Source organism: Aulonocara stuartgranti (genome assembly GCF_965226115.1).
Source record: "Aulonocara stuartgranti genome assembly, chromosome: 3".
NCBI classification, from domain to species: Eukaryota; Metazoa; Chordata; class Actinopteri; order Cichliformes; family Cichlidae; genus Aulonocara; species Aulonocara stuartgranti.
This window is the reverse complement of record NC_138941.1, coordinates 40,952,500-40,976,531: the sequence shown is the minus strand read 5'-3', so window position 1 is coordinate 40,976,531 and position 24,032 is coordinate 40,952,500. Positions and strand designations below refer to the sequence as shown.

At 41.0% G+C, this 24,032-nt stretch overlaps 3 protein-coding genes across 11 annotated transcripts in view; 1 reads left to right on the top strand and 2 right to left on the bottom strand.

The window, feature by feature from the left end:
• Positions 1–12,671, bottom strand: part of poln (polymerase (DNA directed) nu) — a 77,361-nt gene extending 64,690 nt beyond the window's left edge. For 4 of the 8 annotated variants that reach the window (XM_082526380.1, XM_082526382.1, XM_082526384.1 and 1 more), the window contains exons 1-6: positions 12,039–12,671; positions 6,247–6,459; positions 5,362–5,437; positions 3,604–3,972; positions 2,131–3,368; positions 790–908 (exon numbers count right to left, since the gene is read on the bottom strand). In XM_082526380.1, coding sequence (XP_082382506.1) covers positions 790–908; positions 2,131–3,368; positions 3,604–3,972; positions 5,362–5,437; positions 6,247–6,388 — 1,944 coding nt within the window. In that variant the 5' untranslated portion in view covers positions 6,389–6,459; positions 12,039–12,671. Of the gene's footprint in view, positions 1–789; positions 909–2,130; positions 3,369–3,603; positions 4,063–5,361; positions 5,443–6,246; positions 6,460–12,038 lie in introns of those variants that run through there. The other 4 variants (XR_014275345.1, XR_014275346.1, XM_082526381.1 and 1 more) reach the window with 2 other exon arrangements.
• On the bottom strand, positions 6,911–11,110 carry haus3 (HAUS augmin-like complex, subunit 3; the record flags this gene model as incomplete). Its single annotated transcript, XM_082527764.1, has 5 exons — positions 6,911–7,138; positions 8,225–8,459; positions 9,132–9,364; positions 9,819–10,028; positions 10,118–11,110. 5 exons carry the CDS (start codon positions 11,108–11,110, stop codon positions 6,911–6,913), a joined length of 1,899 nt encoding a protein of 632 aa, XP_082383890.1.
• Positions 12,672–14,243: 1,572 nt separating the features above from the next.
• On the top strand, positions 14,244–20,199 carry LOC309702125 (prostaglandin reductase 1-like). 2 transcript variants are annotated; one of them, XM_082526554.1, is made up of 9 exons: positions 14,244–14,330; positions 16,748–16,896; positions 17,029–17,074; positions 17,207–17,266; positions 17,738–17,905; positions 18,240–18,513; positions 18,899–19,004; positions 19,352–19,470; positions 19,572–20,199. In XM_082526554.1, the coding sequence occupies exons 2-9, from the start codon at positions 16,791–16,793 to the stop codon at positions 19,680–19,682; spliced, it is 990 nt and encodes a 329-aa protein (XP_082382680.1). In that variant the 5' UTR covers positions 14,244–14,330; positions 16,748–16,790; the 3' UTR covers positions 19,683–20,199. The 2 variants fall into 2 exon arrangements, with proteins under 2 accessions (XP_082382680.1, XP_082382679.1); XM_082526553.1 differs by having other exon boundaries at positions 14,251–14,376.
• Positions 20,200–24,032: the final 3,833 nt, after the last annotated feature.

Genomic DNA, 24,032 nt, shown 5'->3' with positions numbered 1-24,032 from the left:
CTCATGGGTGCTGTGCTACAGGATATAGATAGAAAACCCAGGCAGACCGTGGCCCATAGCCCAGTACTGATGCATATGGAGAGAGTGAAAAGAGAGAGGGAGAATGGACTGCCGTGTCTGCTGCTGATTGTAGCAATACAGTAAAGTCCTGCCCTCTTTTTCTCTCCTTCTCCTGCTGCATCCTTCTCATTAGCTCTTCCACATTCCATGCATCCATCCAACCACCTCCCTTACTCCCTTTATAGCACTTTCTCTCTGCAGTTTGCTCTCCTTTTTCAGCTAATATGTATCATGGACTACGACTCTGTCGGGTCTTTATGACTCAGTGGAGACCCATTACTTGTTGTGTGCTGCAGTGCTGCTGACAAAACTCTTATTTCACACTAGCTACATTTATATCTATGTAAATGAGAGACACAGCAGCCTTGGTCTAACCTGAAAGCACGTATTTAAATTTTAGGACTTTTTAGTTTTTCAGTGAAAAAAGCAGAGGCAGAGATAAGCGGAAGAAACGGGGAAATAAAGACACATCAGTTAAACGTATAAGAAAAAGGACAAGTAAAAGACTGCAAGTGACAACAAAGCTTAGCAAGTACACTTTCTACCCAACTGAAGTGTCAAAGCGGATTTGTTATGGGCAAAACACTTCATGTCCTCTTCCCATCTTACTGATTATGTGAGCTAAGTAGGCATAAATTAAGCTCAGCATTTATGCCCTATGAGCATTACTTAGGGTTGCAATGTAAAGCAGTTTTTGGAATTTTGCAACATTTCTCTTATGAAACTTACTTTTGCATTGTCATGCTGCTGCTGGCTGCTACTGAGACGGGCAGCTCTAATCCACGACCAATTAGCCCCACACTCCTGGGACAATGTTGGCATAGCAGCCCTTTCTCCCTCTGAGTTCCCTAGGAGAGGATGTTAGAGCATTTTTCATCTGTTCATCACTTTTCAAGTCAGTCCTCAATCAATAAACCAGTTCTGTTATGTAAGCATGTTTGAGGCAGCATGTATGGATGCTTACACAGTGTGTGTGGCACCTCAGCAGTGTGTGATAGGACAAGGTCAGGCAACACTATAAATCTTAGCTAAGATCAAGCTGACGTTTTGCTACGACACAACTTCCAATTTGTTCGAGAGTGTTTGTGCCTGTGTGTGTGTGTGTGTGTGTGTGTGTGTGTGTGTGTGTGTACGTGTGTACAATGGGTCTTGACTCGGCATTGTCTCTGCAGCTGAGACTCAAGCACCTTCATGCAGCTGTAATGTGAGCAGGCACAAAGTCTCCCATCAGTGCTGAGTCTCTTCAGCCCTGCCATGTCATCAGTGCCAAATCAAAGAAAGAAAAATGGCTGAGAGCCACTGGAACTGATGTCTGACACAACTTTACGAGCTTTAGCACCCCCTAGAGTTGCTTTTTCTAATCCAACCATAGCTAAAACAGCCCAAGTTTTATTTTAATCTCATTTTTTCCAGGTTAAATCATACGGCAGACACTCTATAGAACTGAGAAATGAACTTCTTTCGTTTTAATTACATGTCAAATATTGTTTGTGTGATGTTATACAAACGTATACTTTATAGTCTCTTCAGGGCCCTTCAAAATCTAAACGCACACTCTCTGGGGTGAGTTTTAGGGGAAACAAACATATTCAACAGATATGACAGTGTCACTGATAGTGATTATAAAAATCAAGCATAGTTTTATTTCAGGCTAGCCAAAACTCCACCTGAGACATCACCTAATCCTCTGTTATACTTCCGATTGTAACAAATAGGACATGCTATTTAAGCTGCTTTAGTCTGTATAGTTACTGTGTATCTACAAGTCACTTTACAAGCCATCTCCACACCAGCTCCTGTGCTCTGTTTACGTTGCTGCTCCTCCTGCCTCCATTTAGTACAACAAATATTAACCCAAATGGAAATATCTCTCTTCTTTTGACTATACTGTTCCTGACTGGACTAATCTTGTGATTGCCACTCTTTTGAGCATAACAATCGTAAACCTTGAATTAACCTATTCAAATTAGCCATTATGAAGGTAAAAATCGGTGGTAAACCCAATATAAGTAAACCCCATTCAATGTCAGGATAATCATATTACAGAAACATCACTAGCAACACACTTACCTGCAGATTTATTGTCAACATCACTGTCCACAGCTGCCACTTCCTCTGCCTCTCTGTCTTCTCCCCCTTTTCCCTCTTCAGTGTCCATTCCGAGAAACTCTGCAAGTTTTCCATCATGTGTCTCACACTGTCCCTGCGCCATCTGATGATTAGCGTTTGCCATTGTTTTATTCTGAAATGTAGCTTCCATTTTGGCCTCCATCACCTCTGTCTTTTCTATGTTTTCAGCACTGTTGTCCTGGAGGCTGACGCTCCTGGCCTCAGGCTGCTCCTGAGTGTGGTCGTTCTCTGCTGTGTTGGTCCCAATCTGACCCTTGTTCTGAGGCTTTTCAGTGTAGCAGTGGCTCACATCCTGGAGTCCACTTCCTAAAGATATGGAGATCTTTTGTGGATTTTCATGTTCAACTGTTGTTGCTTTATTCTCAGTATCAAGGGAGTGTTCAGTATTGACTTCAGAGGCACTGACTATATATTCTAAACCATTTTCTTCATTCTCCCCACGTGTTTCTCTTTTAGTGCCACTGTCAACAAAATCGTCTCCGATGTCTAATGAGTTCAAATGGCTTTTAACTGTGGTGTCTTCAATGGTTCTCACAGGCACAACTCGCTCCATTTCATAGGCAGATCCTTTTGCATGAAGTGCACTCACATCTCGATTTTCTCTCTCTTTCCTTGCAGCTTCATTTACTGCGTTTTGAATTTCACGGCATATGTTTGAAATCTGTCTGGTTCCCAGCTCAGTGATCTGTTCTGTATCTGCTATCAGCACCTCATCTTCCTTCCCAACTATATTTCTCATCAACTTGGGCAAATGTGCATCACAACAGTTCTCCTGTCTTGTAATAAAGACACTAGGGAGTAGATGTGCCCTTCCAGTGTTGATTGTTTCAGATTCTAACTGCTGGTATAGCACAACTCTGTCTCCTGCTCCACCACTGGCTGCTTCAGTGGGGTCAGATAGAGGCTGCTTCCATTTTAATCGACTTCCTGGAGCTCTGGTGTCTTGTAGTTTTGTGGCAATATGCCAGCTGTCTTTACCAACCTTTTCTGTCTGTGCACCTGATGTCCTGCTTTCTCTCCCTTCATATATTTTAAGGCACGACGATACTGGATGACAAACTGCAGCAGGCTCCTCTTTATGACAATTAGATTGTTCTGTTGTTGGAAGCATGATGTCAGGAGCTTCATCGTCTGGAAATATATTCAAGATGAAAGGTGGTCTGATTTCTTTTGTTGAGCTACAAGTGAAAAGAAAATAAGCAAACAATTTTTTAAAATCCATCCTGCCAAGCATCAGCACCAGAACAGTGTCAATACATGCTAAACGTATGTCTCTCTTAATATCACCCGAATTTGCATAGTTTTAATATATCAAAGTGCAATTCCTAAAGCAGTGTTAATATATTTTGGGATTCCTTTAAACATAAGTAGTCTCTGCAATAAAACTGCATGTTTATTTGCTTTGTCTCTTACTTTTTCCGTGGTGTAGTTTCATGTTCAGAGAGCCTCTCTGGTATTTGGAAGGACAGGGTATATCTGTCTCCATGACAGAAAGTTGCTGGCGTCTCAGGAACCTCATGCTGAGAAAATGACAGAGACTGGCTGGACTTGTAAGCAGGGGGTTCAGAGCACTTTCTGTGGGAATATGTCTGTGAGTACTGATAATAGGCTTCAGTCTGCATTTGGAGAGAGAAATCCCAGTAGGAGGAGGCAGAACAGGAAGCCTGAGATGACAGGGAGCTGTCTGGTGTCTGTGAGTACTGATAGATGGCCAAGGTCTGAGAGCTCTGCCTCTCACTGGAGGAATTATAGTGAGCGGTGGAAAGGGAAGACACCTGGGGCCTGGACCACAACATGGAAAACCAATTTCTTTTATCTTGAATTAAACAGAGTACTGGGTACTGGGTCAAAGTCTTGTATCACCCATCATTTCTTTAGATTTTGCCAGAGAAATGGGAAATAAATACAGAGATTTATTGAATTATGTGCAAACAGCCATGGCAACACAGTATATGAGGTAACAGCATAGTTCTAATGAGCTTAGAAAATCAATATTTGGTATGACCACCTTTATTCATCATCAAATCCTTAACTCTCAAGCTTTTGTCTTTTCTTTCAGTAGCCTTGAGTAGATCACCATGCTTCTTGAAGCACACTCAAAGCTCTTTTTGGCTGCTTTTAGATGATCCCACACTGCTTTAATAATGTCAATGTTTGGTGTATGGGGAGGCAAATCCCTGACTGATAGCGTTTATGTGTTTGAGATCACTGTCGTGCTGAAAAAATGAAGCTGCTGGCAATCAGATGCTTCCCAGGTGGTATTACATGGTGGATCAATATCTGATGGTACTATTCTGTGTTCATTGTTCCACGAATTTTCATAAGATTGCCGAAACCACTTGCCGAAATGCAGTCTCAAACCGTAAGGGCTGCATCATGTTTTACTCCATCATGTCTTACAGATGGTTGTAGACAATCACTGCTGTATCTCCTGTTGTTCTCCACAAATATTGACGAATTTAACCAAAAATTTCACATTTGGATTCATTGATCCATTAAGGTCTATGGAAATGGATTTTCTAAGTTGCTAAGTGGTCTGTTATGTGTAGAAACAACACTGCTTCATCTGTTCGTTTGGTGACGTATATTGCTTGAATGAGTCAGTGCCTTAACATCCTAAGACCCGAACTCTTCCACAGCATGCATTTTTAATTTCTCTTTGATATTTGGGCTGATTGGGACCCGATGAATGAGACCCAGTCTCATTCATCGGGAGACCCAGTCTGATAAAAGAATTATCAGATTTTTTTTTTTTTACTAATTTGTTTCTAAGAAAAATGAGAGCCACATATGAGGATATTCGTTTAAAATTTCAATAGAACAGTAGCAGTATAATGTCCTCGTGAGTGGATATCAGGCCCTTGTAGAGCAAAATTGAGTACTTTGGTCTAAATAACCCAAAATGTGATGTCCACATATGTGGACGCCAGGTTCTAGGAGGTTAAAAGACATTCCTCTGAAAATAGTTAAGTAAAAGTATTGCCCTGATAATGAGTGAAAAAGCAGCCAAAGAAAAACTTTGGAGAACTATTGCTCAGGACCACTTATAAGGGGCGGCTCATGACTTTCGCACAGTATTCCACAATAACGATGAGTAATAATCATTAGGATCAGCTTAATATTTTGTTGAGGTGTTGATAAAGCTGATATCTGAACATTAATCTGACTTACTGATATGTGCATCTCTCCTCCTGACTCCAGCTGCTGTCTGCCCAAGACTCCCTCTGGCTGCAATTATACATCTCCACTACCACAAGCACATCAAAAGAACACAGAACTAAATACAGACAGCATTATATAACTTGCATGCAAGGCAAACTGAGCAGTAAAATGTTAAATGAGATGGGACCTACTTTATTCTTTTTCACATCTGCACTTAGCAGCAACTTATAAAACACTGATATCTATAATAATAGTTTGCAACAGCCCTCCTAGAAGTTGTATTTTACAAAACTTCAGTCTCTTTGAGTTTTCTTGTGTTTCAAATTCATACATAAATTCTATATTTTTTCTCCTCTTATTATTTTTAATGAAGTGGTTCCCAACCTTTTCCTGCTATGCCTTCACCTCCAGATTTTGTCATTCCGCAGCAATAAAAAGCAACCCCAACTTGAAATGAATGTCAGCACAAAAGCTTCAGCTGATTTTTCTCCCTCGGATAAATGGTAAATGGCCTGTATTTGTATAGCGCTTTACTAGTCCCTAAGGACCCCAAAGCGCTTTACACAACCAGTCATCCACCCATTCACACACTGGTGATGACAAGCTACGTCGTAGCCACAGCCACCCTGGGGCGCACTGACAGAGGCGAGGCTGCCGGACACTGGCGCCACCGGAGGACACAACGACCGAGACTGTCCAAGCGGGGGCTCGAACCGGCAACCTTCCGATTACAAGGCGAACTCCCAACTCTTGAGCCACGATCGCCCCTCATAAATCCTATTGCAGTGTGTTTAGAACATATTATTCCCCTCTTAATCCATGCGACCCAATGCTGTCTGTAGTTTGAGAACCACTGGCATACTGCAACAAGCTCAACTTGTCTGTGCTTCTAACCTGCCTGACTTTGTCTGCGATTGCTGGAGTAGTTTTGGTTGCATCTGGCTCCACGCAGACTTTGGGCCCGCAGAGCAGCCAAGACCTTCTGGGCTGCCCGTGACAGGGGTCCTGTGTACAATCTGTTGTTGGACCACTCCATCTCATCCCCAACAGAACAACTTAGCTCTCCCACTGGGCCCACAGAGCTTTGATTCTTCAGCTATGAAATGCCTGAATAGGACAAAGAAGAGAGCTTCTTCAGTGATAAACAGGCAAGCTTTAAACTGGCGTTTAAAAAAAAAAAATTTAACAGAAAACAAACAAAAAGAAAACATTTTCCAGGAACTTTCACCAAGTATACTGACAATAATGAGAAGCAATCACAAGGCATTTATAATAAAAATCAAAACTTCAGAAATATAGTATTTCACTTTATTTAACTGATGACTGGAGACGAAGAAAAAAAACAAGAATTTTTGAACATCAAGACTGAACAACACAATCATGGATGCTTTTCACTTATGAATGTTTACATGACTTAAACACATTCAAATGAATCCCATATAAACAGCTCCATCTCCAACACAAAAAGATGAAACTAGATTATCAGCAAAGATCATTTTTGTTTTTTCAGCTCAAGCACGGAGAGTGCCTGAGCCGCCTGTAAATAATCTCTGAAGTTTTACTGCTGCCCTCTCTTTGCAGACATTTTCCTTTCCAGATCTTCAACTATTTTCTGCAGCAGTCGGGCATCCAAGTGAAAGTAGATGTACAATTCCCTCTCCCGCCTGAGGAGGGCATTACGCTCCAGCTGAGAACGCTTGGTTTTAATTTCTCCCAGAATTTCTTGCATTAGTTGATGTAAACTCTGCAGCTGAGACTCTGCTTCCATGAGCTTCGCTGTGAGCTCCTGGAGAAAAAATAAAATAAAAAATTATGGAGGGTGAATGAGAAACAAAGATATAAGCACAGACCACACAAATAACAGATACATAAGTAATTGTAGCTGGAGTATTATTAATTAAATAATCATTTGTTTTATAATAACAATAATGATAATAATACTGAATTACATTATAAGCCTCGCTGCAGGGCCAGAAACACAATACCATATGAACCCATCTATGCAGCTTACTACAGTTGTGGGACAATAAGCAAAGATTTATGTAAATTTACATTAGTTGGTTTATTAAAAATATTAAGAGAATCACTGTCACAGAGCCTATATCGTTAATGCTATGGCAGCATTAAAAAGTGCACATTCACATTTTAAAACAGATTTTTTTAAGACCACTTTGTATGAAGGCTGAACTTATAACTGCTGAAATGTAGTAGAGATGAATAGCTAATAGTCATTGATATTAAATCCCATGCCATGCAGTAAAGCTGATCCTCTTGTGAACAATTTATTACACAGTGCTTCTGTGCCCAACAAACAAATGTAGAGTGGAACCCCGATTTACAAAAATTCAAGTTACGAAGGCACTGGACGGCAATATTTCTGCCCGTGTTACGGCAAAATACCCGAGTAACGAAATCCGCTGGCTCTGATTGGCTGAGCCTACAATGCCCACAATGCCCTCCGAAGCATGTGACAACCCCTTGGCTTCCGTACTTGCGCTTCGCTGTTCCACTTGAACGACATATTGTTGTTCTAGTTAGCAATTAGCCTATAGCCTATTGTTCAGCATCGCCTCACTCAAAACGCGCAATGGGTGCTTCGACTTACGAGTCGGGAACTAATTAATTTCGTAAGTCGGGGTTCCACTGTATTTCTTTACAATTTAACATGTAAATTTAACAAGAAATTCAGAAAACACAACGTGCTACCAGGTTATTCACCAATTGTGTCAAGTATTAGGTCTAAAAATCATCTGACTCACATGAAGGGCTGAGTGAACTCTGTCACCTTCGTTAACTATTCAAACTATAAAGTGAAAGGAAACACACCCACCTGTGCACTGGGGCAAAGGAGCTCCTGGTCAGTTAGACGTACCTGCGGGCCCAAAACCAGCTGCTGGAATTCAGTGTACAAGGCCCTGTGGAGCGACTCACAGTCGCCATAAAGACAAGCTGCTGTGAAACACTGCTCACGGCCAGCGCCAGCCAGAGCATCTTTGATCAAATGGAGGTTGTTTGCTAGATTACTAGCAGCTTGGTCCAACGCTTCATATGTTCGAAAAGGCTCTGATCGACTGTGGGCTGAATCATAGTCAAGCATCTGAAGGAGTCTGGGTAAAAAAGGGTGAAAATAACACAAAGTTATTCCAAAGTGATACAGCCTGCATTTATACAAGGATCCAAAGGGTCATAAGCCAAAAGCAGAGTGCTGAGGTGAGTCTGTCCTCCTGACTGACTGTCTGCAAACAAGAAAAATGCCACCTAACAGCTGCTAGGGTGAAGCACACATAAATAAATATATGGAGTTTCAGGTTTGATACTCAAACCTTCTGTTGGTGAGGGGGACCTAATCAAAAGGCTCAAAGGAAGAGCTAAAAGTAGATGAACTGAGGGGCAGCACCAAGATTCAGTGAAAGATAAAAGGATATTTTGAACCATTAAAAATGCAAAGCTACTCTAGCAGAGTTTGAAAATAAAAACTGTAAGGCTGGAGATCTACATTTGTACACACACACACACACACACACACACGAAGGTTGAACTGATGTCGACAAGTACATTTAATCATGTTTGTCCAGTTTTTGAAAGGGCAGCTAGTCAAATGTGCATGTGGTAAAACTGTAACTTGTTAATAAAAACTATTTTAGAATAAAGTAAATTAACATACTACGACAGCTGGCTGAACTTAAATGATTATTTATGTGTTTGGCTCGTGCTTTTTCTGTCTATAATTCCAGCTCTAAAACAAAAGCCTATAGTAGATAGAGTTCAAATCTTCTCACCTGCTGAAAGCTGCATCTTTAGAGCTGATGATAGGGTTGGGTTTAGGGTTAATTATCAGGTCAGGATGTGCCAGAGACTTGATCCGGAGAGACACTTCTTCACCTTCCTTTTTCAGCTTGCCTTTAACATCACACAGGTGCTTCTGACACGTCTTCCACATTCTTAACTCCATCTCCTGAGCCAGTAGGAGCAAGTCAAAACAGGCTTTCTGACGGAGCAAGTAGTCTCGTACCTGGGTGGACAGTGTTACACTTGATTTAGTTTGATGGATTCCAATTCCTAAAAGGACATGTAATGACAAGGAACGGTGGCTCCACAACTTTCTTAAATCTTACACAATTTCCACAATACAGGTGTCTGTTGACAGACAAAGGACCAAATACATGGCACTTACATGATGCTTACGAATATGCTAGCTTACAACCATTGCCTTTTTTTTGAAGTGAACTTAAAGTTTCAGCTGTTTTGTTCAGGGCATTTTTAAAGGCTATGGTCTTTTAAAAATGTTGTGTTTTCAAGGATCTGATATCAAGAATATCATTAATGGTTTATATGAGTTTTCAGTTTCACCATAATTGCTTTTCAACATCTGGGCCTGACCTCTTACCTGTCTGAGAGACAGGCTGAGAACGAATTATCTCACATTAAAATCTCGTAATGTAATAATCAGTGGAAATGCTGCTAACCTGATTCTGTCTGGAGGTGTAGTAGTCCTGCCTGGCCACTTGCAAAGCCAGGTCTCCCCTCACTACTGGTAAATTAAGCAGTCTGGCTGACTCCCTCAGGGCAGCAGGTACTGGTCCATGAAGCAGAGCTTCAAGCTCCGCTTCCACAGCCTGCAGCTCCTTTCTGGACACAACCTCACGCACATGTAATGAGGAGGAGGTGGAAATGCTCTGGTAGCATAAAGACAGATGTAAGAAAGCACTTTATAGAGGAAGACAAAGCATTAATAAGACAAACAGTCACAACATGTTTACTTTACCTTAGTATGAGAAGACTTGTCTGACAGCCAGTCTAGTCCAGCCCTGACGCTCTTCTCCTCAGCCATAGCCTGCATCAGTTGGTGCTGAGCAACAATATGAGACCACTGAAGTCTGGCCATCTCAGTCCTCCTGCGATCGACCAGCCGCTCCTCTCCCTCGTGCCCAGTCTCCTCCTCTTTTCCATCATCACAAGAACTGAGGTCAAGGACCTGGAAACGCTCAGAACAGGAACTCTCAACAATGGCTGATATGCCCTGGAAAAAATGTTTCTGTGTGAAGGCAGCAAGTGCTTTAGTGTTGAGCTCCTCCTGATGCAGGTATGGATCCAAGGGAAGCAGAGAGAGGAGAAAAGTGGGCTTCTGGGAAACAGGATGGTCTTTTCCCTTTGGTTTGGCTTCTGGCTGAACTGGAAAATATGATGCAAGATTGCTGACCTCATCTGTTAGGGTTTGTAACAGTGTGTTGGTGTCAGCATTCTCAGCTCCAATAGAAGAGTTGGCCTCGTTGAGCTTACATGAGGTGCTCTCCAGCTCTGCAGTGAGTCGCAGGTCAACATCTGCACGGGAAGTGGCGACAACCTGCAGCTTGTTATAACGTCGCTGCTTCAATTCTTTCTCTTTACGCAGGGCCTGGAGCTCTGCCTCCAAGTCCTCTATAGGGAAAGTCTCCTCTGCCGCAAACATAGATGATGAAGAGGATGACCCCAAGATCTTACCACTGCTCCCATGTGAATTTCCAATGGTTTTAAGAACTTCACTCAAGGCGGTTTCATCTAAAATTGGTTTGCCGGAATTTTGTAGCTCCTGAAAGGCACGTGCCTCCTCTGGGGTGAGGACGTTGCTCTGGTTGAGAGTCCGACAGACAAACCGCAAGAAGTGAAGGTTCTCCGGAGCACAGTCAAAGAGCCAGTCGAACTCTGAGGCCTTCAGTGATGATGAACCAGGATAACCCAGGCGGCCTAGGGCCTCCACAAACTGTCCACCGTCTAACATGTTTAACCTGTTTCCCACAACACTGTGCTAGTCAGTCATGCAGCAACACAATGGAGATCAAAGAAGATTAGATGAAGGCACATGAGGCAAGGAAAATATACAGCAAAGCATAATTCTGACTTTTGCAGACTAAGGATATTCTTGGGTTAATGTGCATTTTTTTCTGGTCAGCTACATTATCAGTTCAAAACACTGCATAACACATAAACATAAACTGAAAACACAGTTCATTATTGACACCCCCCCCAAAAAAAAAAAAACTAATCAAAATGCACATAATCGTAACCCTGAAATGATTTCCCCAGAGCTTCAGTATTTCATCATGGCATTTCTTAACATTCCCTGTAAAACATCATCAGAGCCATTTCTTCTTCGTTCAGTTAGCTTCACCATCTCTGCTCCTTCCAGCTTCACTGTTATACCTGCCTCTCTTACACATGTATTGTATGGCATCTACTGACTCTTCTTCTTAACAGGGTCACTTTGACCTGCTCCCCACAACACCTCTAAGTTCATATGACAAAAACCTCCACGACATCATAAAAACAATTTGGACTTAACAATTACTTAAGAAATTCTGTACACAAAATATTTTGTATACAAATACAAAATATTTGTACACAGAATTGACTAGGAATCCACAATATTACAAAAATATATAACTGATCCTGTACCTAATACTAAAAGCTAACAAATGAAAGCATGAGCTTAAGACAAAACACCGATAGCACTGACGGCTATGATAATACAACTGTCACAACTAGCTACCGAGCTACCTAAGCATACCAGCCGTTGTGCATTAACTAGCTAGTCGATGGTTAGAGAATGGCTACACTCGTAAGTACGCCTGTAAAGGGCTGCTGTATTTCGCTTGTTATCTGAACATTTTGAGTCAAACCAGACAGTAAACTGCCAACAAAATACTCACAATTTTAATTTTAAAAGAAGAAACCTCCGGTCTTTAGCGTCTTCTTCTCGCCATTTATAGGTTCGCGCCAAACATCCAAACCGAGCAGTGTTGCCAACTCCTCTTCTTCTTCCAGTTTAACGGCAGCTTGCAGCCATCGAAGTTGCATTACTGCCACCCTCTGGTGTTACTTAGACTGCACTTAGCTCTTTAAATCCTCTTAAACAACCCCATTCTTCTCAGAAACCGAAGAACCACTCCTTTCCGTTCATGACATCCTAGCCAGTCAACCACCTTTTCAAACCTGAGTTCCCCCCTAATTCCCAATTCTATCCTCATCATTCCCCTGTGGTTATCATACCTTCTGCAGATAAGAAATACATGCTCTATTGTTTCCATGACACCACACCAATTACACAGCCCCGTTAAATGCTTCCCCATCCTAAAAAGAGTGCCATTCAGGAAACAATGCCCTGTTCTTATTCTACACATGACAATCTCCTCCCGCCTATTCATTCCTGTATTTCTTTTAACTTCTACTGTATTTTGTACCCTATACAATCGTCTCCCTTTAGTTTCCTTATCCCATGCCATTTTCCATAACTTCTTACTTTCACTCCAAACAATACACTTTCCCTCAGATTTAGATAATGGTTTCTGTACCTCAATGTCTACTCTTTTAACAGCTTCCTTAGCCATTCTATCTGCTCTTTCATCCCCCACAATGCCTATATGAGTTGGTGTGTTATTACTACACTTTTGCCCTGCTCACACACTCTATGGTGAGCAAACATAACTTCATACAGAATGGTCTGATTACTACTTGTATTCCCATTTTCTATAATTAACTCAGCTGACAATGAATCAGTGCATATTATTACCCATTCTAAGGCCATCAATATGGCATACAGCTCTACTGCATACACACTCAAAAAGTTTGATGTTCTCTTCCCAAAGTTGATATTTAATTCCGGAACTACCACTAAGTTCCCTTCCACCACTCATTTCAACCCTCATCACCCTCCTGTGACTTACATACTTCCTACAACTAATAAGCACATGTTCAACCGTCTCCATAGCATTACACCAATCACACAACCCTGTCGGATGTTTCCCTATCCTAAAAAGAGTACCATTTAGAAAGCAATGACCTGTTCGTATTCTACTTATAATAACCTCCTCCTGTCTATTTAATCCACTACTCCTCTTAACTTCTATTGTGTTTTGTACCCTATATAAATGTCTCCCTTTTGTTTCATTATCTCATTTGCCAGAAGTTCTTACTTTCTGTCCAAACTATACTTTTCCCTTCAGATTCTGACAGTGGTATCTGTACATCTATATCAACTTTTTTAACAGCTGCTTTAGCCAACCTATCTGCTCTTTCAGTGGCGGTCCTAGCCTGTTTGGTGCCCTGAGCGAACACCCCCCCTCTATATTATATATATGTGAAACAGGCTCTTTGATTATAATGATGTGATGTGTAAACCTCTAAACTGAATAAATAAATTGTTTTCATGGTTATTTATCCCGAATATCGTCTCAGTATGTCTGATACAAAAGAGAAAGTTGAAACTATCAGGACAGAGTTTTGGTATGATTGTGTAACTGTGTAATCATGCATCTGGATAATGACACAAACTAGTGTGTGGCGCTTCACTTTTTTAAAAAACTAAAAGATAGAAATCAGATTATAGGATCTGTAGTGTTGTTTATTTATATTATGGTACTTATCATTTGTGATATTTATTACTGTATGCATACTTTATTAGAAGAGATGAGATTAAAAAAAAATCTCTTCTTTGCTGGTTCCATCGAAGAAGAAATGCTCAAGTAACTATGTAGCACGTACGTAATCCAATTACACAACAGTGTGATGGGGAATCGTACAATATAGGATCACGTTCATACAATATATTGTATGAACGTGATCCTATATTGTACGAACGTGATGATTATGTATATTGTAATAACGTGATATTATGTTGTTCAAACGTGAAAAGTATATTGTACAAACATGATAGTATATTGTACAAACAGGAAAAGTATCTTGTTAGAACAATAAACTTTTCACGTTATAACGTGATACACTTGTATTTTTCTTTTGCCTGGGTGGCAGCTCTACGCTTCCGTAGGAATCAGCTGTGTTTTGCTGCCCATTTTATTTCGAATCTGGCGCGAACCGGCGAGCCAGTTCCTGAATCAGTCACGTGGTACGGACTGCCCGCGAGGCCTCGAATGTCACTGCATACGTAATCAAAACGAGCTTCGACACGCGCTTCATAAAAACTTCCCCGAGATTACCCGACACAGGTATCGAAGCTTCGACACACAGGACACATCACTACACACTTCATCGGTAAGGCAAGGCTCCAGTTTATATCGTTATTTGTGGAATAATAGGATTTACTCAGCTGTACTGTTTCAGTAGAAGAGGCGAACTTAGGAAGTGCAGCTACAGGAGGGAGTTGCAACTCACTTTTAATGTGTTAGTCTGCGTCAGTATTATTTGCCAAAGAACATGGACGCTGGAGTGGGTTTTACGAAGTACATGTATGAGACAAGAGTTCATTTCTAAGTCTATGAAGACTGAAAACCGCAGGATACGCTTCCTGCTTTGTTTTGTGTGTGCGTATGACTGTACATGTGTGTTTTTGAGCATGCTAAGAAATTGTGCATTCCTAATGAATTACTGCTCCCATAACAATATCTGGGAAATTATAATCCGATAGTGACAGTATCAGATAGTTTATAGTCAGATACTTTATAGTCAGAAGAAACAGGTGTTATGAGATAATAAAAGACACTTTCTCCCATACTTAAGAAATTCTTTTGTTAGAATTTTTAAATAATTTAGCTATAACAGTCGTAATAATAGTAATAAAGATCATTTATACCAAGTGAAATAAAATATTTAAAAATCATCAGAGCCACATGCTTTGTGTTTTTACTGAAAACCTGTCTGTGGATTTTTTTTAAAAAAAGCTGTTTTTTGGTTTTTTTTTCATGTGACAAACTATGTCTGAAGTACAGTAATATACAATTTTCACTGAAGAAGGATTGGCTGTCAGCGAGTCGTTTGGCGCCAAAAAGATAAACAAGTCGTGCTTTTTCGCGGCAAAACATCCATACAGAGCGCGCGTTGCAACGCATGACTAGCGTCAGAGGCGGAGCAAAACTTTTAGCCAATCAGATTTGGAGATACAAGCTCTTCGTCCTCGCCACCCTCCCCCCATCCCCCGAAACTGGAGATCCAGCTGCTGACATCAGTCTTTAACCGTTTCTTTTAGTGATGGGAAATCCGGCTCTTTTTAGAGAACCGACTCCTTCGGCTTGACTCACTAAAAAGACCCTCCTTCAGCTCCCAACCTGATCTTCAGGTTATTTTGTTGCTTAATTAATTTATTATCAACAACAATATAAAATTATACACAAAATGAATTACTAATATAAAAAAACATGTTTTTTTTTATATATGTTTATTATATAAATATGCTTTTATTTATTCACTCCACATAAAATGTAAAAAATAAATTATAAAATACAAAAAACAACTATTTACAATTTAACTTTTAACTATTTAAATTTTAAGCTTTTTCCTTTTAAACAAATTTAAAGGGAAACAACACAAAACACTGCAAACCACAACACAATAAAATATAAATTAAAATATGCAAAAAAAACAAACAAACAAAAAAAACCAAAGATGCACGTTCTCTGGGATGATTTTTTTTGGAAGAGTGTTTTCCTGCTTGGAATTGCATACATAGGATTCAGTGCATGAATAAACTTTCTGAATCCTTTATCATCCACAACTGATGATAAAGGATTCAGAAAGTTTTATAAGACAGAAAACTCCTATCAGACTTTTCATGCTGAATAATGATAAATATTCAGTATTGAGTTCTGTCTTGCTGGGGGTCACAGACTTCTGCAAAAACTGTCTAATAGGGCTTTGGAGTTGACGTAACGCCGCAAAACTTCCAAGAATGAAAATGTGACACCAACAAAAAATGATGGCAGAGAACTCGATATCAGCTCGTCTCGCCGCTGCTATCCAAGCCTGACGTCTTCGTTTGGTAACATCAGATATATGAGATCCCTCACGTTGCTTCCAGGAGGGGAACTCATTTTCTTTACTATACTTTTCTAATGTGATGATGTTGTTGCCCCTGGCTTTCTCTCTCTCTCCCTCCTGCTCTGTTCCTGTGCTACCTCGAGTGTAACTCCCCCCTCTGCTCAGCCCAAACACAAGGCTCACGTGCGACGTGAAGCGAAAAAAGTGAGAGAAAGGATAGGGGGGAAAAAAACCATGGCTCTCGTCATTCACTTCAAAGAGCCGGCTCTAATAGCCGTTTCGTTCGCGGCCGTCATATCACTAGTTTCTTTGTATGAGACAAAAGAGTTCATTTATAAGTCGTATGATTGTACATGTGTGTATTTTTGAGCATGCTAAGCATTCCTAATGAATTTACATTAGGAAAATTCAAAAAATACATAAATTACAACTCAAATTTTAATCACAAACCCATCTTCTGAGCTGGGCAAGGCTCTGCAGCAGGCTGGGAGTCAGGACCATCAACAAAGTACAGCGAAATATTTAATTTACACAGTGTCACTAAAATCGCTCACATCTCAATGGATTTTGGCTGATTATCTTAGGAACTTAGGAACTTCCTGTGAGTGGTGAAAAGGCTGGTGATGATTTTCATGTCTTCTTATGTTTACAGAAGCAGTTAAAAGCTATATCTGCTGCCATACAAGAGAAGCATCATGGTTCAAGCCAAGTTCTGGGTAATGACTAAGCACTTTGACGGCTTCCCAAAAAACAGTGACTTTGAGCTGAAGGTGGAGGAGCTCCCTGAGCCCAAAGATGGAGGTAGGACTTTGTTGTTGTTTCTTTTCTCTCTGATAGGACAGAAAAGACCCCCCCCCCCCACACACACACACACACACACAAACAACACACATATTTATTTTGTCAAATAAATGTGTGTACCTATGTTTTCAGAGGTGCTTCTGGAAGCTGTGTTTCTCAGTGTCGACCCGTACATGAGGTGAGTAGAGAGCAGAACCACATACACTGAATCATTTTCATAGCAATGCTACGTTTAGCTCATTTTTATACAGATGAAAATGTATTTCAAAATTTATTCGACTATATTGTAACACACTGCTTGTTTCATCAGGCCGTTCAGCAGAGTTACCATGAAGGAAGGAGATGTGATGATTGGAACTCAGGTGGCCAAGTAAGAAACACAAACAGTCCAGCACACGGGGAAAGCTTTTATCCTCGGTGATGTGCATGCCTGATGTTTACTGAAAAAGAACGCGGCCTTCATCTGCTGCTAATGACCAAAGACTTTGTGTCATTCCTCACTGACTCGAGAGTAAAAACAGATGTTGAGACATTGAGTTTGTAGCACTGAGAACACATCTGCTTCGGCAGTCAGTTTTCCACACAAAGCAATGTCACACAGAGGAAAGGCTAACATGTGATAACATGAACTAATATTGCAGAAATACACATACCGATTGTACAGGTGCTTATCAGTGCTCAGTCTGGTATTTGAGTAACAAATACCTGATAAACCTCTAGACTTATAATCTTTAACTGTATTCTACAGTTTAATTTTGCGTTTTCAGCAACTAGCATTATCAAATTATCATCTCAATGAGAAGCTTTTTAATGTGATTATTATGTTGTTGTTTTCCTTTAGAGTGATCCAGAGTAAAAATCCAGCGTTTCCTGTGGGAAGCCACGTTGTGAGTGACAGTGGGTGGAGAACCCACACAATCAGTAATGGGACCGGCCTCACTCCCATCCTGCCTGAGTGGCCTAAAGATGTGTCCCTGTCTCTGGCTCTGGGTGCCATCGGGATGCCCGGGTAAGACAGATTTAAGTAACCTGCAAAGTCATTTTCTATTGGATGTTAAATCATGGCAGGATGTTCTGACTTTTCCATCAGTTATTAGGTTGAAAATTGCAACCAAATAAAAGCATTAAAATCAAAAAAACAAGTAACAGTAAGACGTGAGTGATTTTATAGAGAAATATTTACATAAAATAGTCTTCTTTTAAGACAGTAAGAGGACAAACCCCAGATGTTTTCTCCTGTTGATGAGCTGAAGCAGAGTTTCTAAGCAGTTATTTTTGTGGGTATAATTAATATGGAAATCAAAGAGGCAACAGCTGGATTTACTGTTTCCGTCTCTCTGCAGACTGACGGCTGTTTATGGGATAGAAGACGTGTTGGGTCTAAAGGAGGGTGAGACCCTGCTGGTGAACGCTGCAGCTGGAGCGGTGGGCTCCGTGGTGGGACAGATCGCCAAGATCAAGGGCTGTAAGGTGGTGGGCTCGACAGGCTCTGATGCCAAAGTGGTTTTTCTCAAAGAGCTGGGATTTGATGAGGCCTTCAACTACAAAACTGTGGGTTCCCTGGAGGAGGCTCTGAGGAAGGCTTCACCTGAAGGATACGACTGCTTGTTTGAAAATGTGAGCATTTGTGAAGTTAAATTGCAAAGCTTTGTGTTTTTGAGTGACAGCAGATTACCGCTTTTTGGCAAGTGATTGAAACTCCACGTGCCGCCATGACCACCCCGTTTCCCTAAATGTAAAATGTCCAGTCTCTCCCAAACTTCGCGGGCATGAGTCGAAAGTCAAGTTCGGAAATGTTTGATATGCGATTTGTCAGTAATGGTTAGAGCGCCACCTAATGGGACAACGATAATCATCATTGACTTCGATCAATGTCACATCAGATCGAAAATGCTGGGTGTAGGTGTTGGGCGTGGCTCGACGCGACGGGGTGCGAGGGCCCTCATAACGCTGCTTGCAGCTTTAATTTGTTTTTGTTTGTTTGTTTTTTTGTTGTTTTTAGGTGGGAGGTTCTTTTGCAACTGTTGCCCTGGAGCAGATGAAGAACTGTGGAAGAATAGCTGTGTGTGGAAGTATCTCCACCTACAATGACAGTACACCGCAGACAGGTGAGGATAGCAGGCATCATTTTTTATAGAGTTGTAAAAACTCTGTCATTGTGGTATTTTTTATTTTTTTTATGAGACAGTTAATGATGTCATGTTTTCTAAAAACAAATAGATCCTAATGCTTTCATCAATTAGCTTAATTCCTTCTTATAATCAGAAATGCAGTTAATACACCCATTAAAATTTCTCATGTATTATTGTTGTTTTCCACTAGAGGGAGACATTGCACTACTGAAGTGTGCTTTAAAAGCTGTGGAGGCACACAGAGTTATTTTAGATATGGATTGTAGTTTCCTTGCTGTGAAATATGTTTTATATTTTTCTCTCTTTAATGACCTGTGTTTTAGGTCCGTATCCCTACTTCACTATGATCATAAAGGAGCTGAAGATGGAGGGATTTATGCAAAGCAGCAGGCAGCACAAGCACCCTGAGACCCTCAAGAGACTGTTAGCTTGGGTGAAAGAGGTTAGTGGGAGCCTTTCCTTTAAGTAAAGATGTAAACATCAGTTCCCCATGTTTCTGTTGTGATGTATTGTATTTGTGATGTGTGTATTGTGCGTCCACAGGGCAAACTGCAGTGTCGGGAGCACGTCACAAAAGGCTTTGAAAACATGCCGGCTGCTTTTATGGGAATGATGCGGGGAGAAAACATGGGCAAGGCCGTCGTCGCAGTCTGAAGAGTTCAATGCAAGAGAGCCAGCATTACTAATAACTGCCATTATTACACAATCTATCAATTAATGAAGAATCGAGCAATCAGCATAACAGAATCATTTCACATTAACATTTCGCTTGTTTTTCTTGTTTTGTTTTGTTTTTTTAGTGTATTGGTACTCATCGAAACAGCAGTCGAGCGACTCTGGTACACTTTAATCATTCAAAGAAATGTGATTTCTAGTCAGAAATAAGTCGTTAATAACGAATTGTTAGTTAAATCTGAAATATTACATTGAAATTGTGATTGTAGTTTACATTTAGACGTTTTGTGTAGCACCACCATCTTCACCATTCAGCGACTGAAACCTGAATGAAATTTTACTCAAGAAAAAGGAAATTGGTCAAAGGACATCATTCTGTTACGATCAGTGCAGATGTGTGGCTGCTACGTGTACACATTATTTACTGCAGAATGATTAATCGCATGCTTTGTGTTTACTGGACCTTTCTGTGTATAAAGTTGTTGTTTTGTTTGTTTTTTCTTTGTTTGGTTTTTTTTCCTTGTGAAACAACAATTCTGTGGCTTGCTATACAGTATGAATCTGATGTTTGCAGGTTCTGCTTCTTGGGACTCCCATATCAAAGGCAAGAGCAACTTACATCCCAGCTTGTTTTCCACTAAAGCGTTACTTGTTGAAATATGATTTTGCAGTACGTGTGCAGCTCGTCTCTGCACAGGCAAGCACAAAAGTTAGTAAGTACACTAAAGTATAGTTGTTTGAATGATTTCTTTCCATCTGTATTGAAGTAATCAAATTACAACTCAGATTTTAATCACAAACTCATCTTCTGAGCTGGGCAAGGCTCTGCAGGAGGCTGAGTCAGGACCATCAACAAAGTGCAGCAAAATATTTAATTTACAGTGTCCCCAGAAATCACTTGCATCTCAATAAATTTTGGCTGATTATCTTAGGAACTTATTCCCCATAAAATTCAAAATTATTTAATAACTTTAAAGCTTGATTTTGGTGATTTGCAGCAGAAAATATGTTGAGGTTCAGATTTCAAGCTTTAAAACATCTATTGCACATTTCAACATGAAAGTGCCAGATCCCATCCTACTTTTATTCAGTGGTATTTATATCAGACTCTTCACAACAACAGTTACCCCAAGATGCTTTATATTTTAAGGTAAATATAACCGATATCAACTACGCACTGTCACATGACCCACGTCAGCTGATTTCAGGTCCCTCTCCTGATTTGCTCCTTCCAAGTCGCGGCAAGGATGAAAACCGGCTGTGGAGGGATACTTCCGGGTTCGTCGCCTCCCTTGGCTGTAAGCTAACGGCATTGTAAAAAAAGCGTTTCTCCCCTCAGTTCGTCTATAAAATCTTATCACCTCAGCGGTGAGTGTCCTTAACATCTACCAAAAACAACGTTTTAGTTGTCAGTAACGAGTCGATCGTTTCCGCGATTAAAACTACTTCATTTGGTGCGTTCCCACCGCGAGCAGAACTCCGGTTCGAAAACTGCTGTTTTTGAACACTTTTATTTATTTAAGCACTTAAATGGGCTTTCTTTGAAACAAAGTGCAATTGACTGATTATTGTTATGTGTTGCCTTGAATTCGGCGATGCTGTCTGTTTCTTTATTGTCGTTTTTGTATTTGTTTGTAGTGAACGCTAGTGATGGGCAGATGAAGCCCCATGAAGCACTGAAGCTTTTCATCCAATTGGTTCACCCCAACGCGAAGCTTCATGAAGCTTCATTTGCTCTAGCAGGACACCTACTGGACGTAAAAATAATAGCTGGCATGAATTTGAAGAGTGGCATTTTGCACACAGCCTGTAAATGTCAACAACAAAAGGAGTGTGTAAAACATGTATATTGTAGTGATGGCAGTATACTGTGTATATTTATAGTGGCAGTATGGAAAATGATTATTTGGAAATGCTTGAAATGGAAATGATCATTTACTGTGAGGTGAGGTGTGGTTGGGGTGTGGACAGTAGTTGTGCTTTTGTAACGTTGAGGTATGGACAGCTACACACTGAGGCTTTGAGCCTCAGTCCTGCCTGTTCACATTTTATTCTGTAAAAACTAAATTTTCACTGCTTTTATGACCTTTTTAGTGGGGAGAACATAGCTAGGATTTAATGATTTAACAAATCTTTTGAATCCTTTGTCCTCCACAATGCTAAATGGCTGTGAGTCCTCAATCACCATGCTGACCAGGTCTTCATCTATTTGAGATTGTTCTCCTGAGGAAAGACAATAAAGATAAAGCACAAATATAAATAGCACACACGTAACTTATAACAGTTGTATAATATTGTTATATCATTTAGTAACATTACAGCATGCTATATTATCATTGCATTTGATGGCTCACCTGGTCTTGCTCCACGATCGGTGTCCCCCTTATTCTCATGCATAGCTCTGTAGTGCCTAAGCATGGATGAGGTGTTGCTGTTATATCCCAGCTCCCTGGCACATAGCAAACACTTCACCTTGTACAAAAGTCAAGACAGCTCAACATAAATTGTATTGCACCATCAGTATCATGAAAATACATCTTCTGTTAGTGATGGGACGTTGTGTATCGAGGCTTCGGAGCGTGTGTCGAGTAATGGAGGGGGCGTTTCCGCGATGCGCGTATCGAGGCTTGCTTCATTTATGGGAGGAGCTGAAAATGATGACGTCCGAAGCCTCGCTGCCCGGCTGTACCACGTGACTGGTTCAGGAAGTGGTTCGAACTTTGCCGCGAGATATGACAGCGATATAAACCCCTCAGACTTCATTCAAAATGTGGGTGTTTGATGGAGAGTTGCGGTTAGAGAGAGTTTGGAGACCGTTTGGAGGTTTATGAGAGTGAGGAGAGAAAGTCAGGAGAGAATGGAGCCAGCTAAGAAGAGGAGGATGTCCTCCCCTGTGTGGGAACATTTTGATTCTATTCCTCCCAACAAGGTATGTACATTTCTACAGAAGATGTATTGTCATGATACTGATGGTGCAATACAATTTATGTTAAGCGGCTTTACTTTTGTACAAGGTGAAGTGTTTGCTATGTGCCAGGGAGCTGGGATATAACAACAACACCTCATCCATGCTTAGGCACTACAGAGCTTTGCATGAGAATAAGGGAACACCGATTGTGGAGCAAGACCAGGTGAGCCATCAAATGCAATGATAATAAGATAAGATAGAACTTTATTAATCCCTCGGGTGGGTTCCTCTGGGAAATTCGACTTCCAAAAAGCACAGCAACGACCGAAGTTACAGTTACAGAATTGTTATATATATATATACACACACACACACACACACACACACACACACACACACACACACATATAAATACAGAGACAAATATAAATAAAATATACGAAGGGGATAAATAGAATAAATAGGAATAAAAATACAAGTGAATTGCACATTTCAAGTATTGAGTCTATTGCACCGTTGACTATTTACAAAAGTATTGCACAAAAGGTATTGTACAGTGAGGTGAAGAGGCACTACAGCTTAGTTGTTCCCCCCTCCTTTGTCCCCCTGTCTCCCCTCCCTCTCCCCTCCAGGGAGGAGTTAAACAGTCTGATGGCGTGTGGGACAAAGGAGTTTTTAAGTCTGTTAGTTCTTGTCTTGGGGAGAAGCAACCTGTCACTGAACAGACTCTTCTGGTTGTTTATGGCCGTGTGCAGAGGATGCCCAGCATTGTTCATAATGTCCAGCAGTTTCTTTAATGTCCTTTTCTCTGCCACTGTCACCAGAGTGTCCAGCTTCATGCCGACCACAGAGCTAGCCCTCCTGATCAGTTTCTCCAGCCTGGATGAGTCCTTCTTTGCTGTGCTGCTCCCCCAGCACACCACAGCATAGAAAAGTACTCCAGCAACCACCGACTGGTAAAACATCCTCAGGAGCTTCCTGCAGATGTTAAAAGACCTCAGCCTCCTGAGGAAGTACAGTCGGCTTTGGGCTTTTTTATACAGGTGCTCTGTGTTGCATGACCAGTCCAGTTTATTGTCCACCCACAGCCCGAGGTACTTGTACTTGTTGACCACCTCCACCTCCTCCCCCTCTATCTGAACCGGCAGTGGACCTTCTCTGGACCTCCCGAAGTCCACAACCAGTTCCTTAGTCTTTGAGGTGTTGAGTTGCAGGTGGTTTGTGTGACTCGAAGCGACAAGTTCCTCACCAGACTTCTGTACTCCTCTTCCTGATCATCCCAGATACACCCCATGATGGCTGTGTCGTCTGCAAACTTCTGAATATGGCATAATTCAGAGTTGTAGCAGAAGTCAGAGGTGTACAGGGTGAAGAGAAGAGGGGACAGCACAGTTCCCTGTGGTGCTCCTGTGCTGCTGACC

Excerpts from the sequence above, each read along its gene's own strand:
- LOC309702125 (XM_082526554.1), top strand. The coding sequence starts at position 16,791 with ATGGTTCAAGCCAAGTTCTGGGTAATGACTAAGCACTTTGACGGCTTC. Across the intron at positions 19,005-19,351 it reads TGACAGTACACCGCAGACAG|GTCCGTATCCCTACTTCACT; the intron begins GTGAGGATAGCA and ends CCTGTGTTTTAG. Across the intron at positions 19,471-19,571 it reads TGTTAGCTTGGGTGAAAGAG|GGCAAACTGCAGTGTCGGGA; the intron begins GTTAGTGGGAGC and ends GTGCGTCCACAG.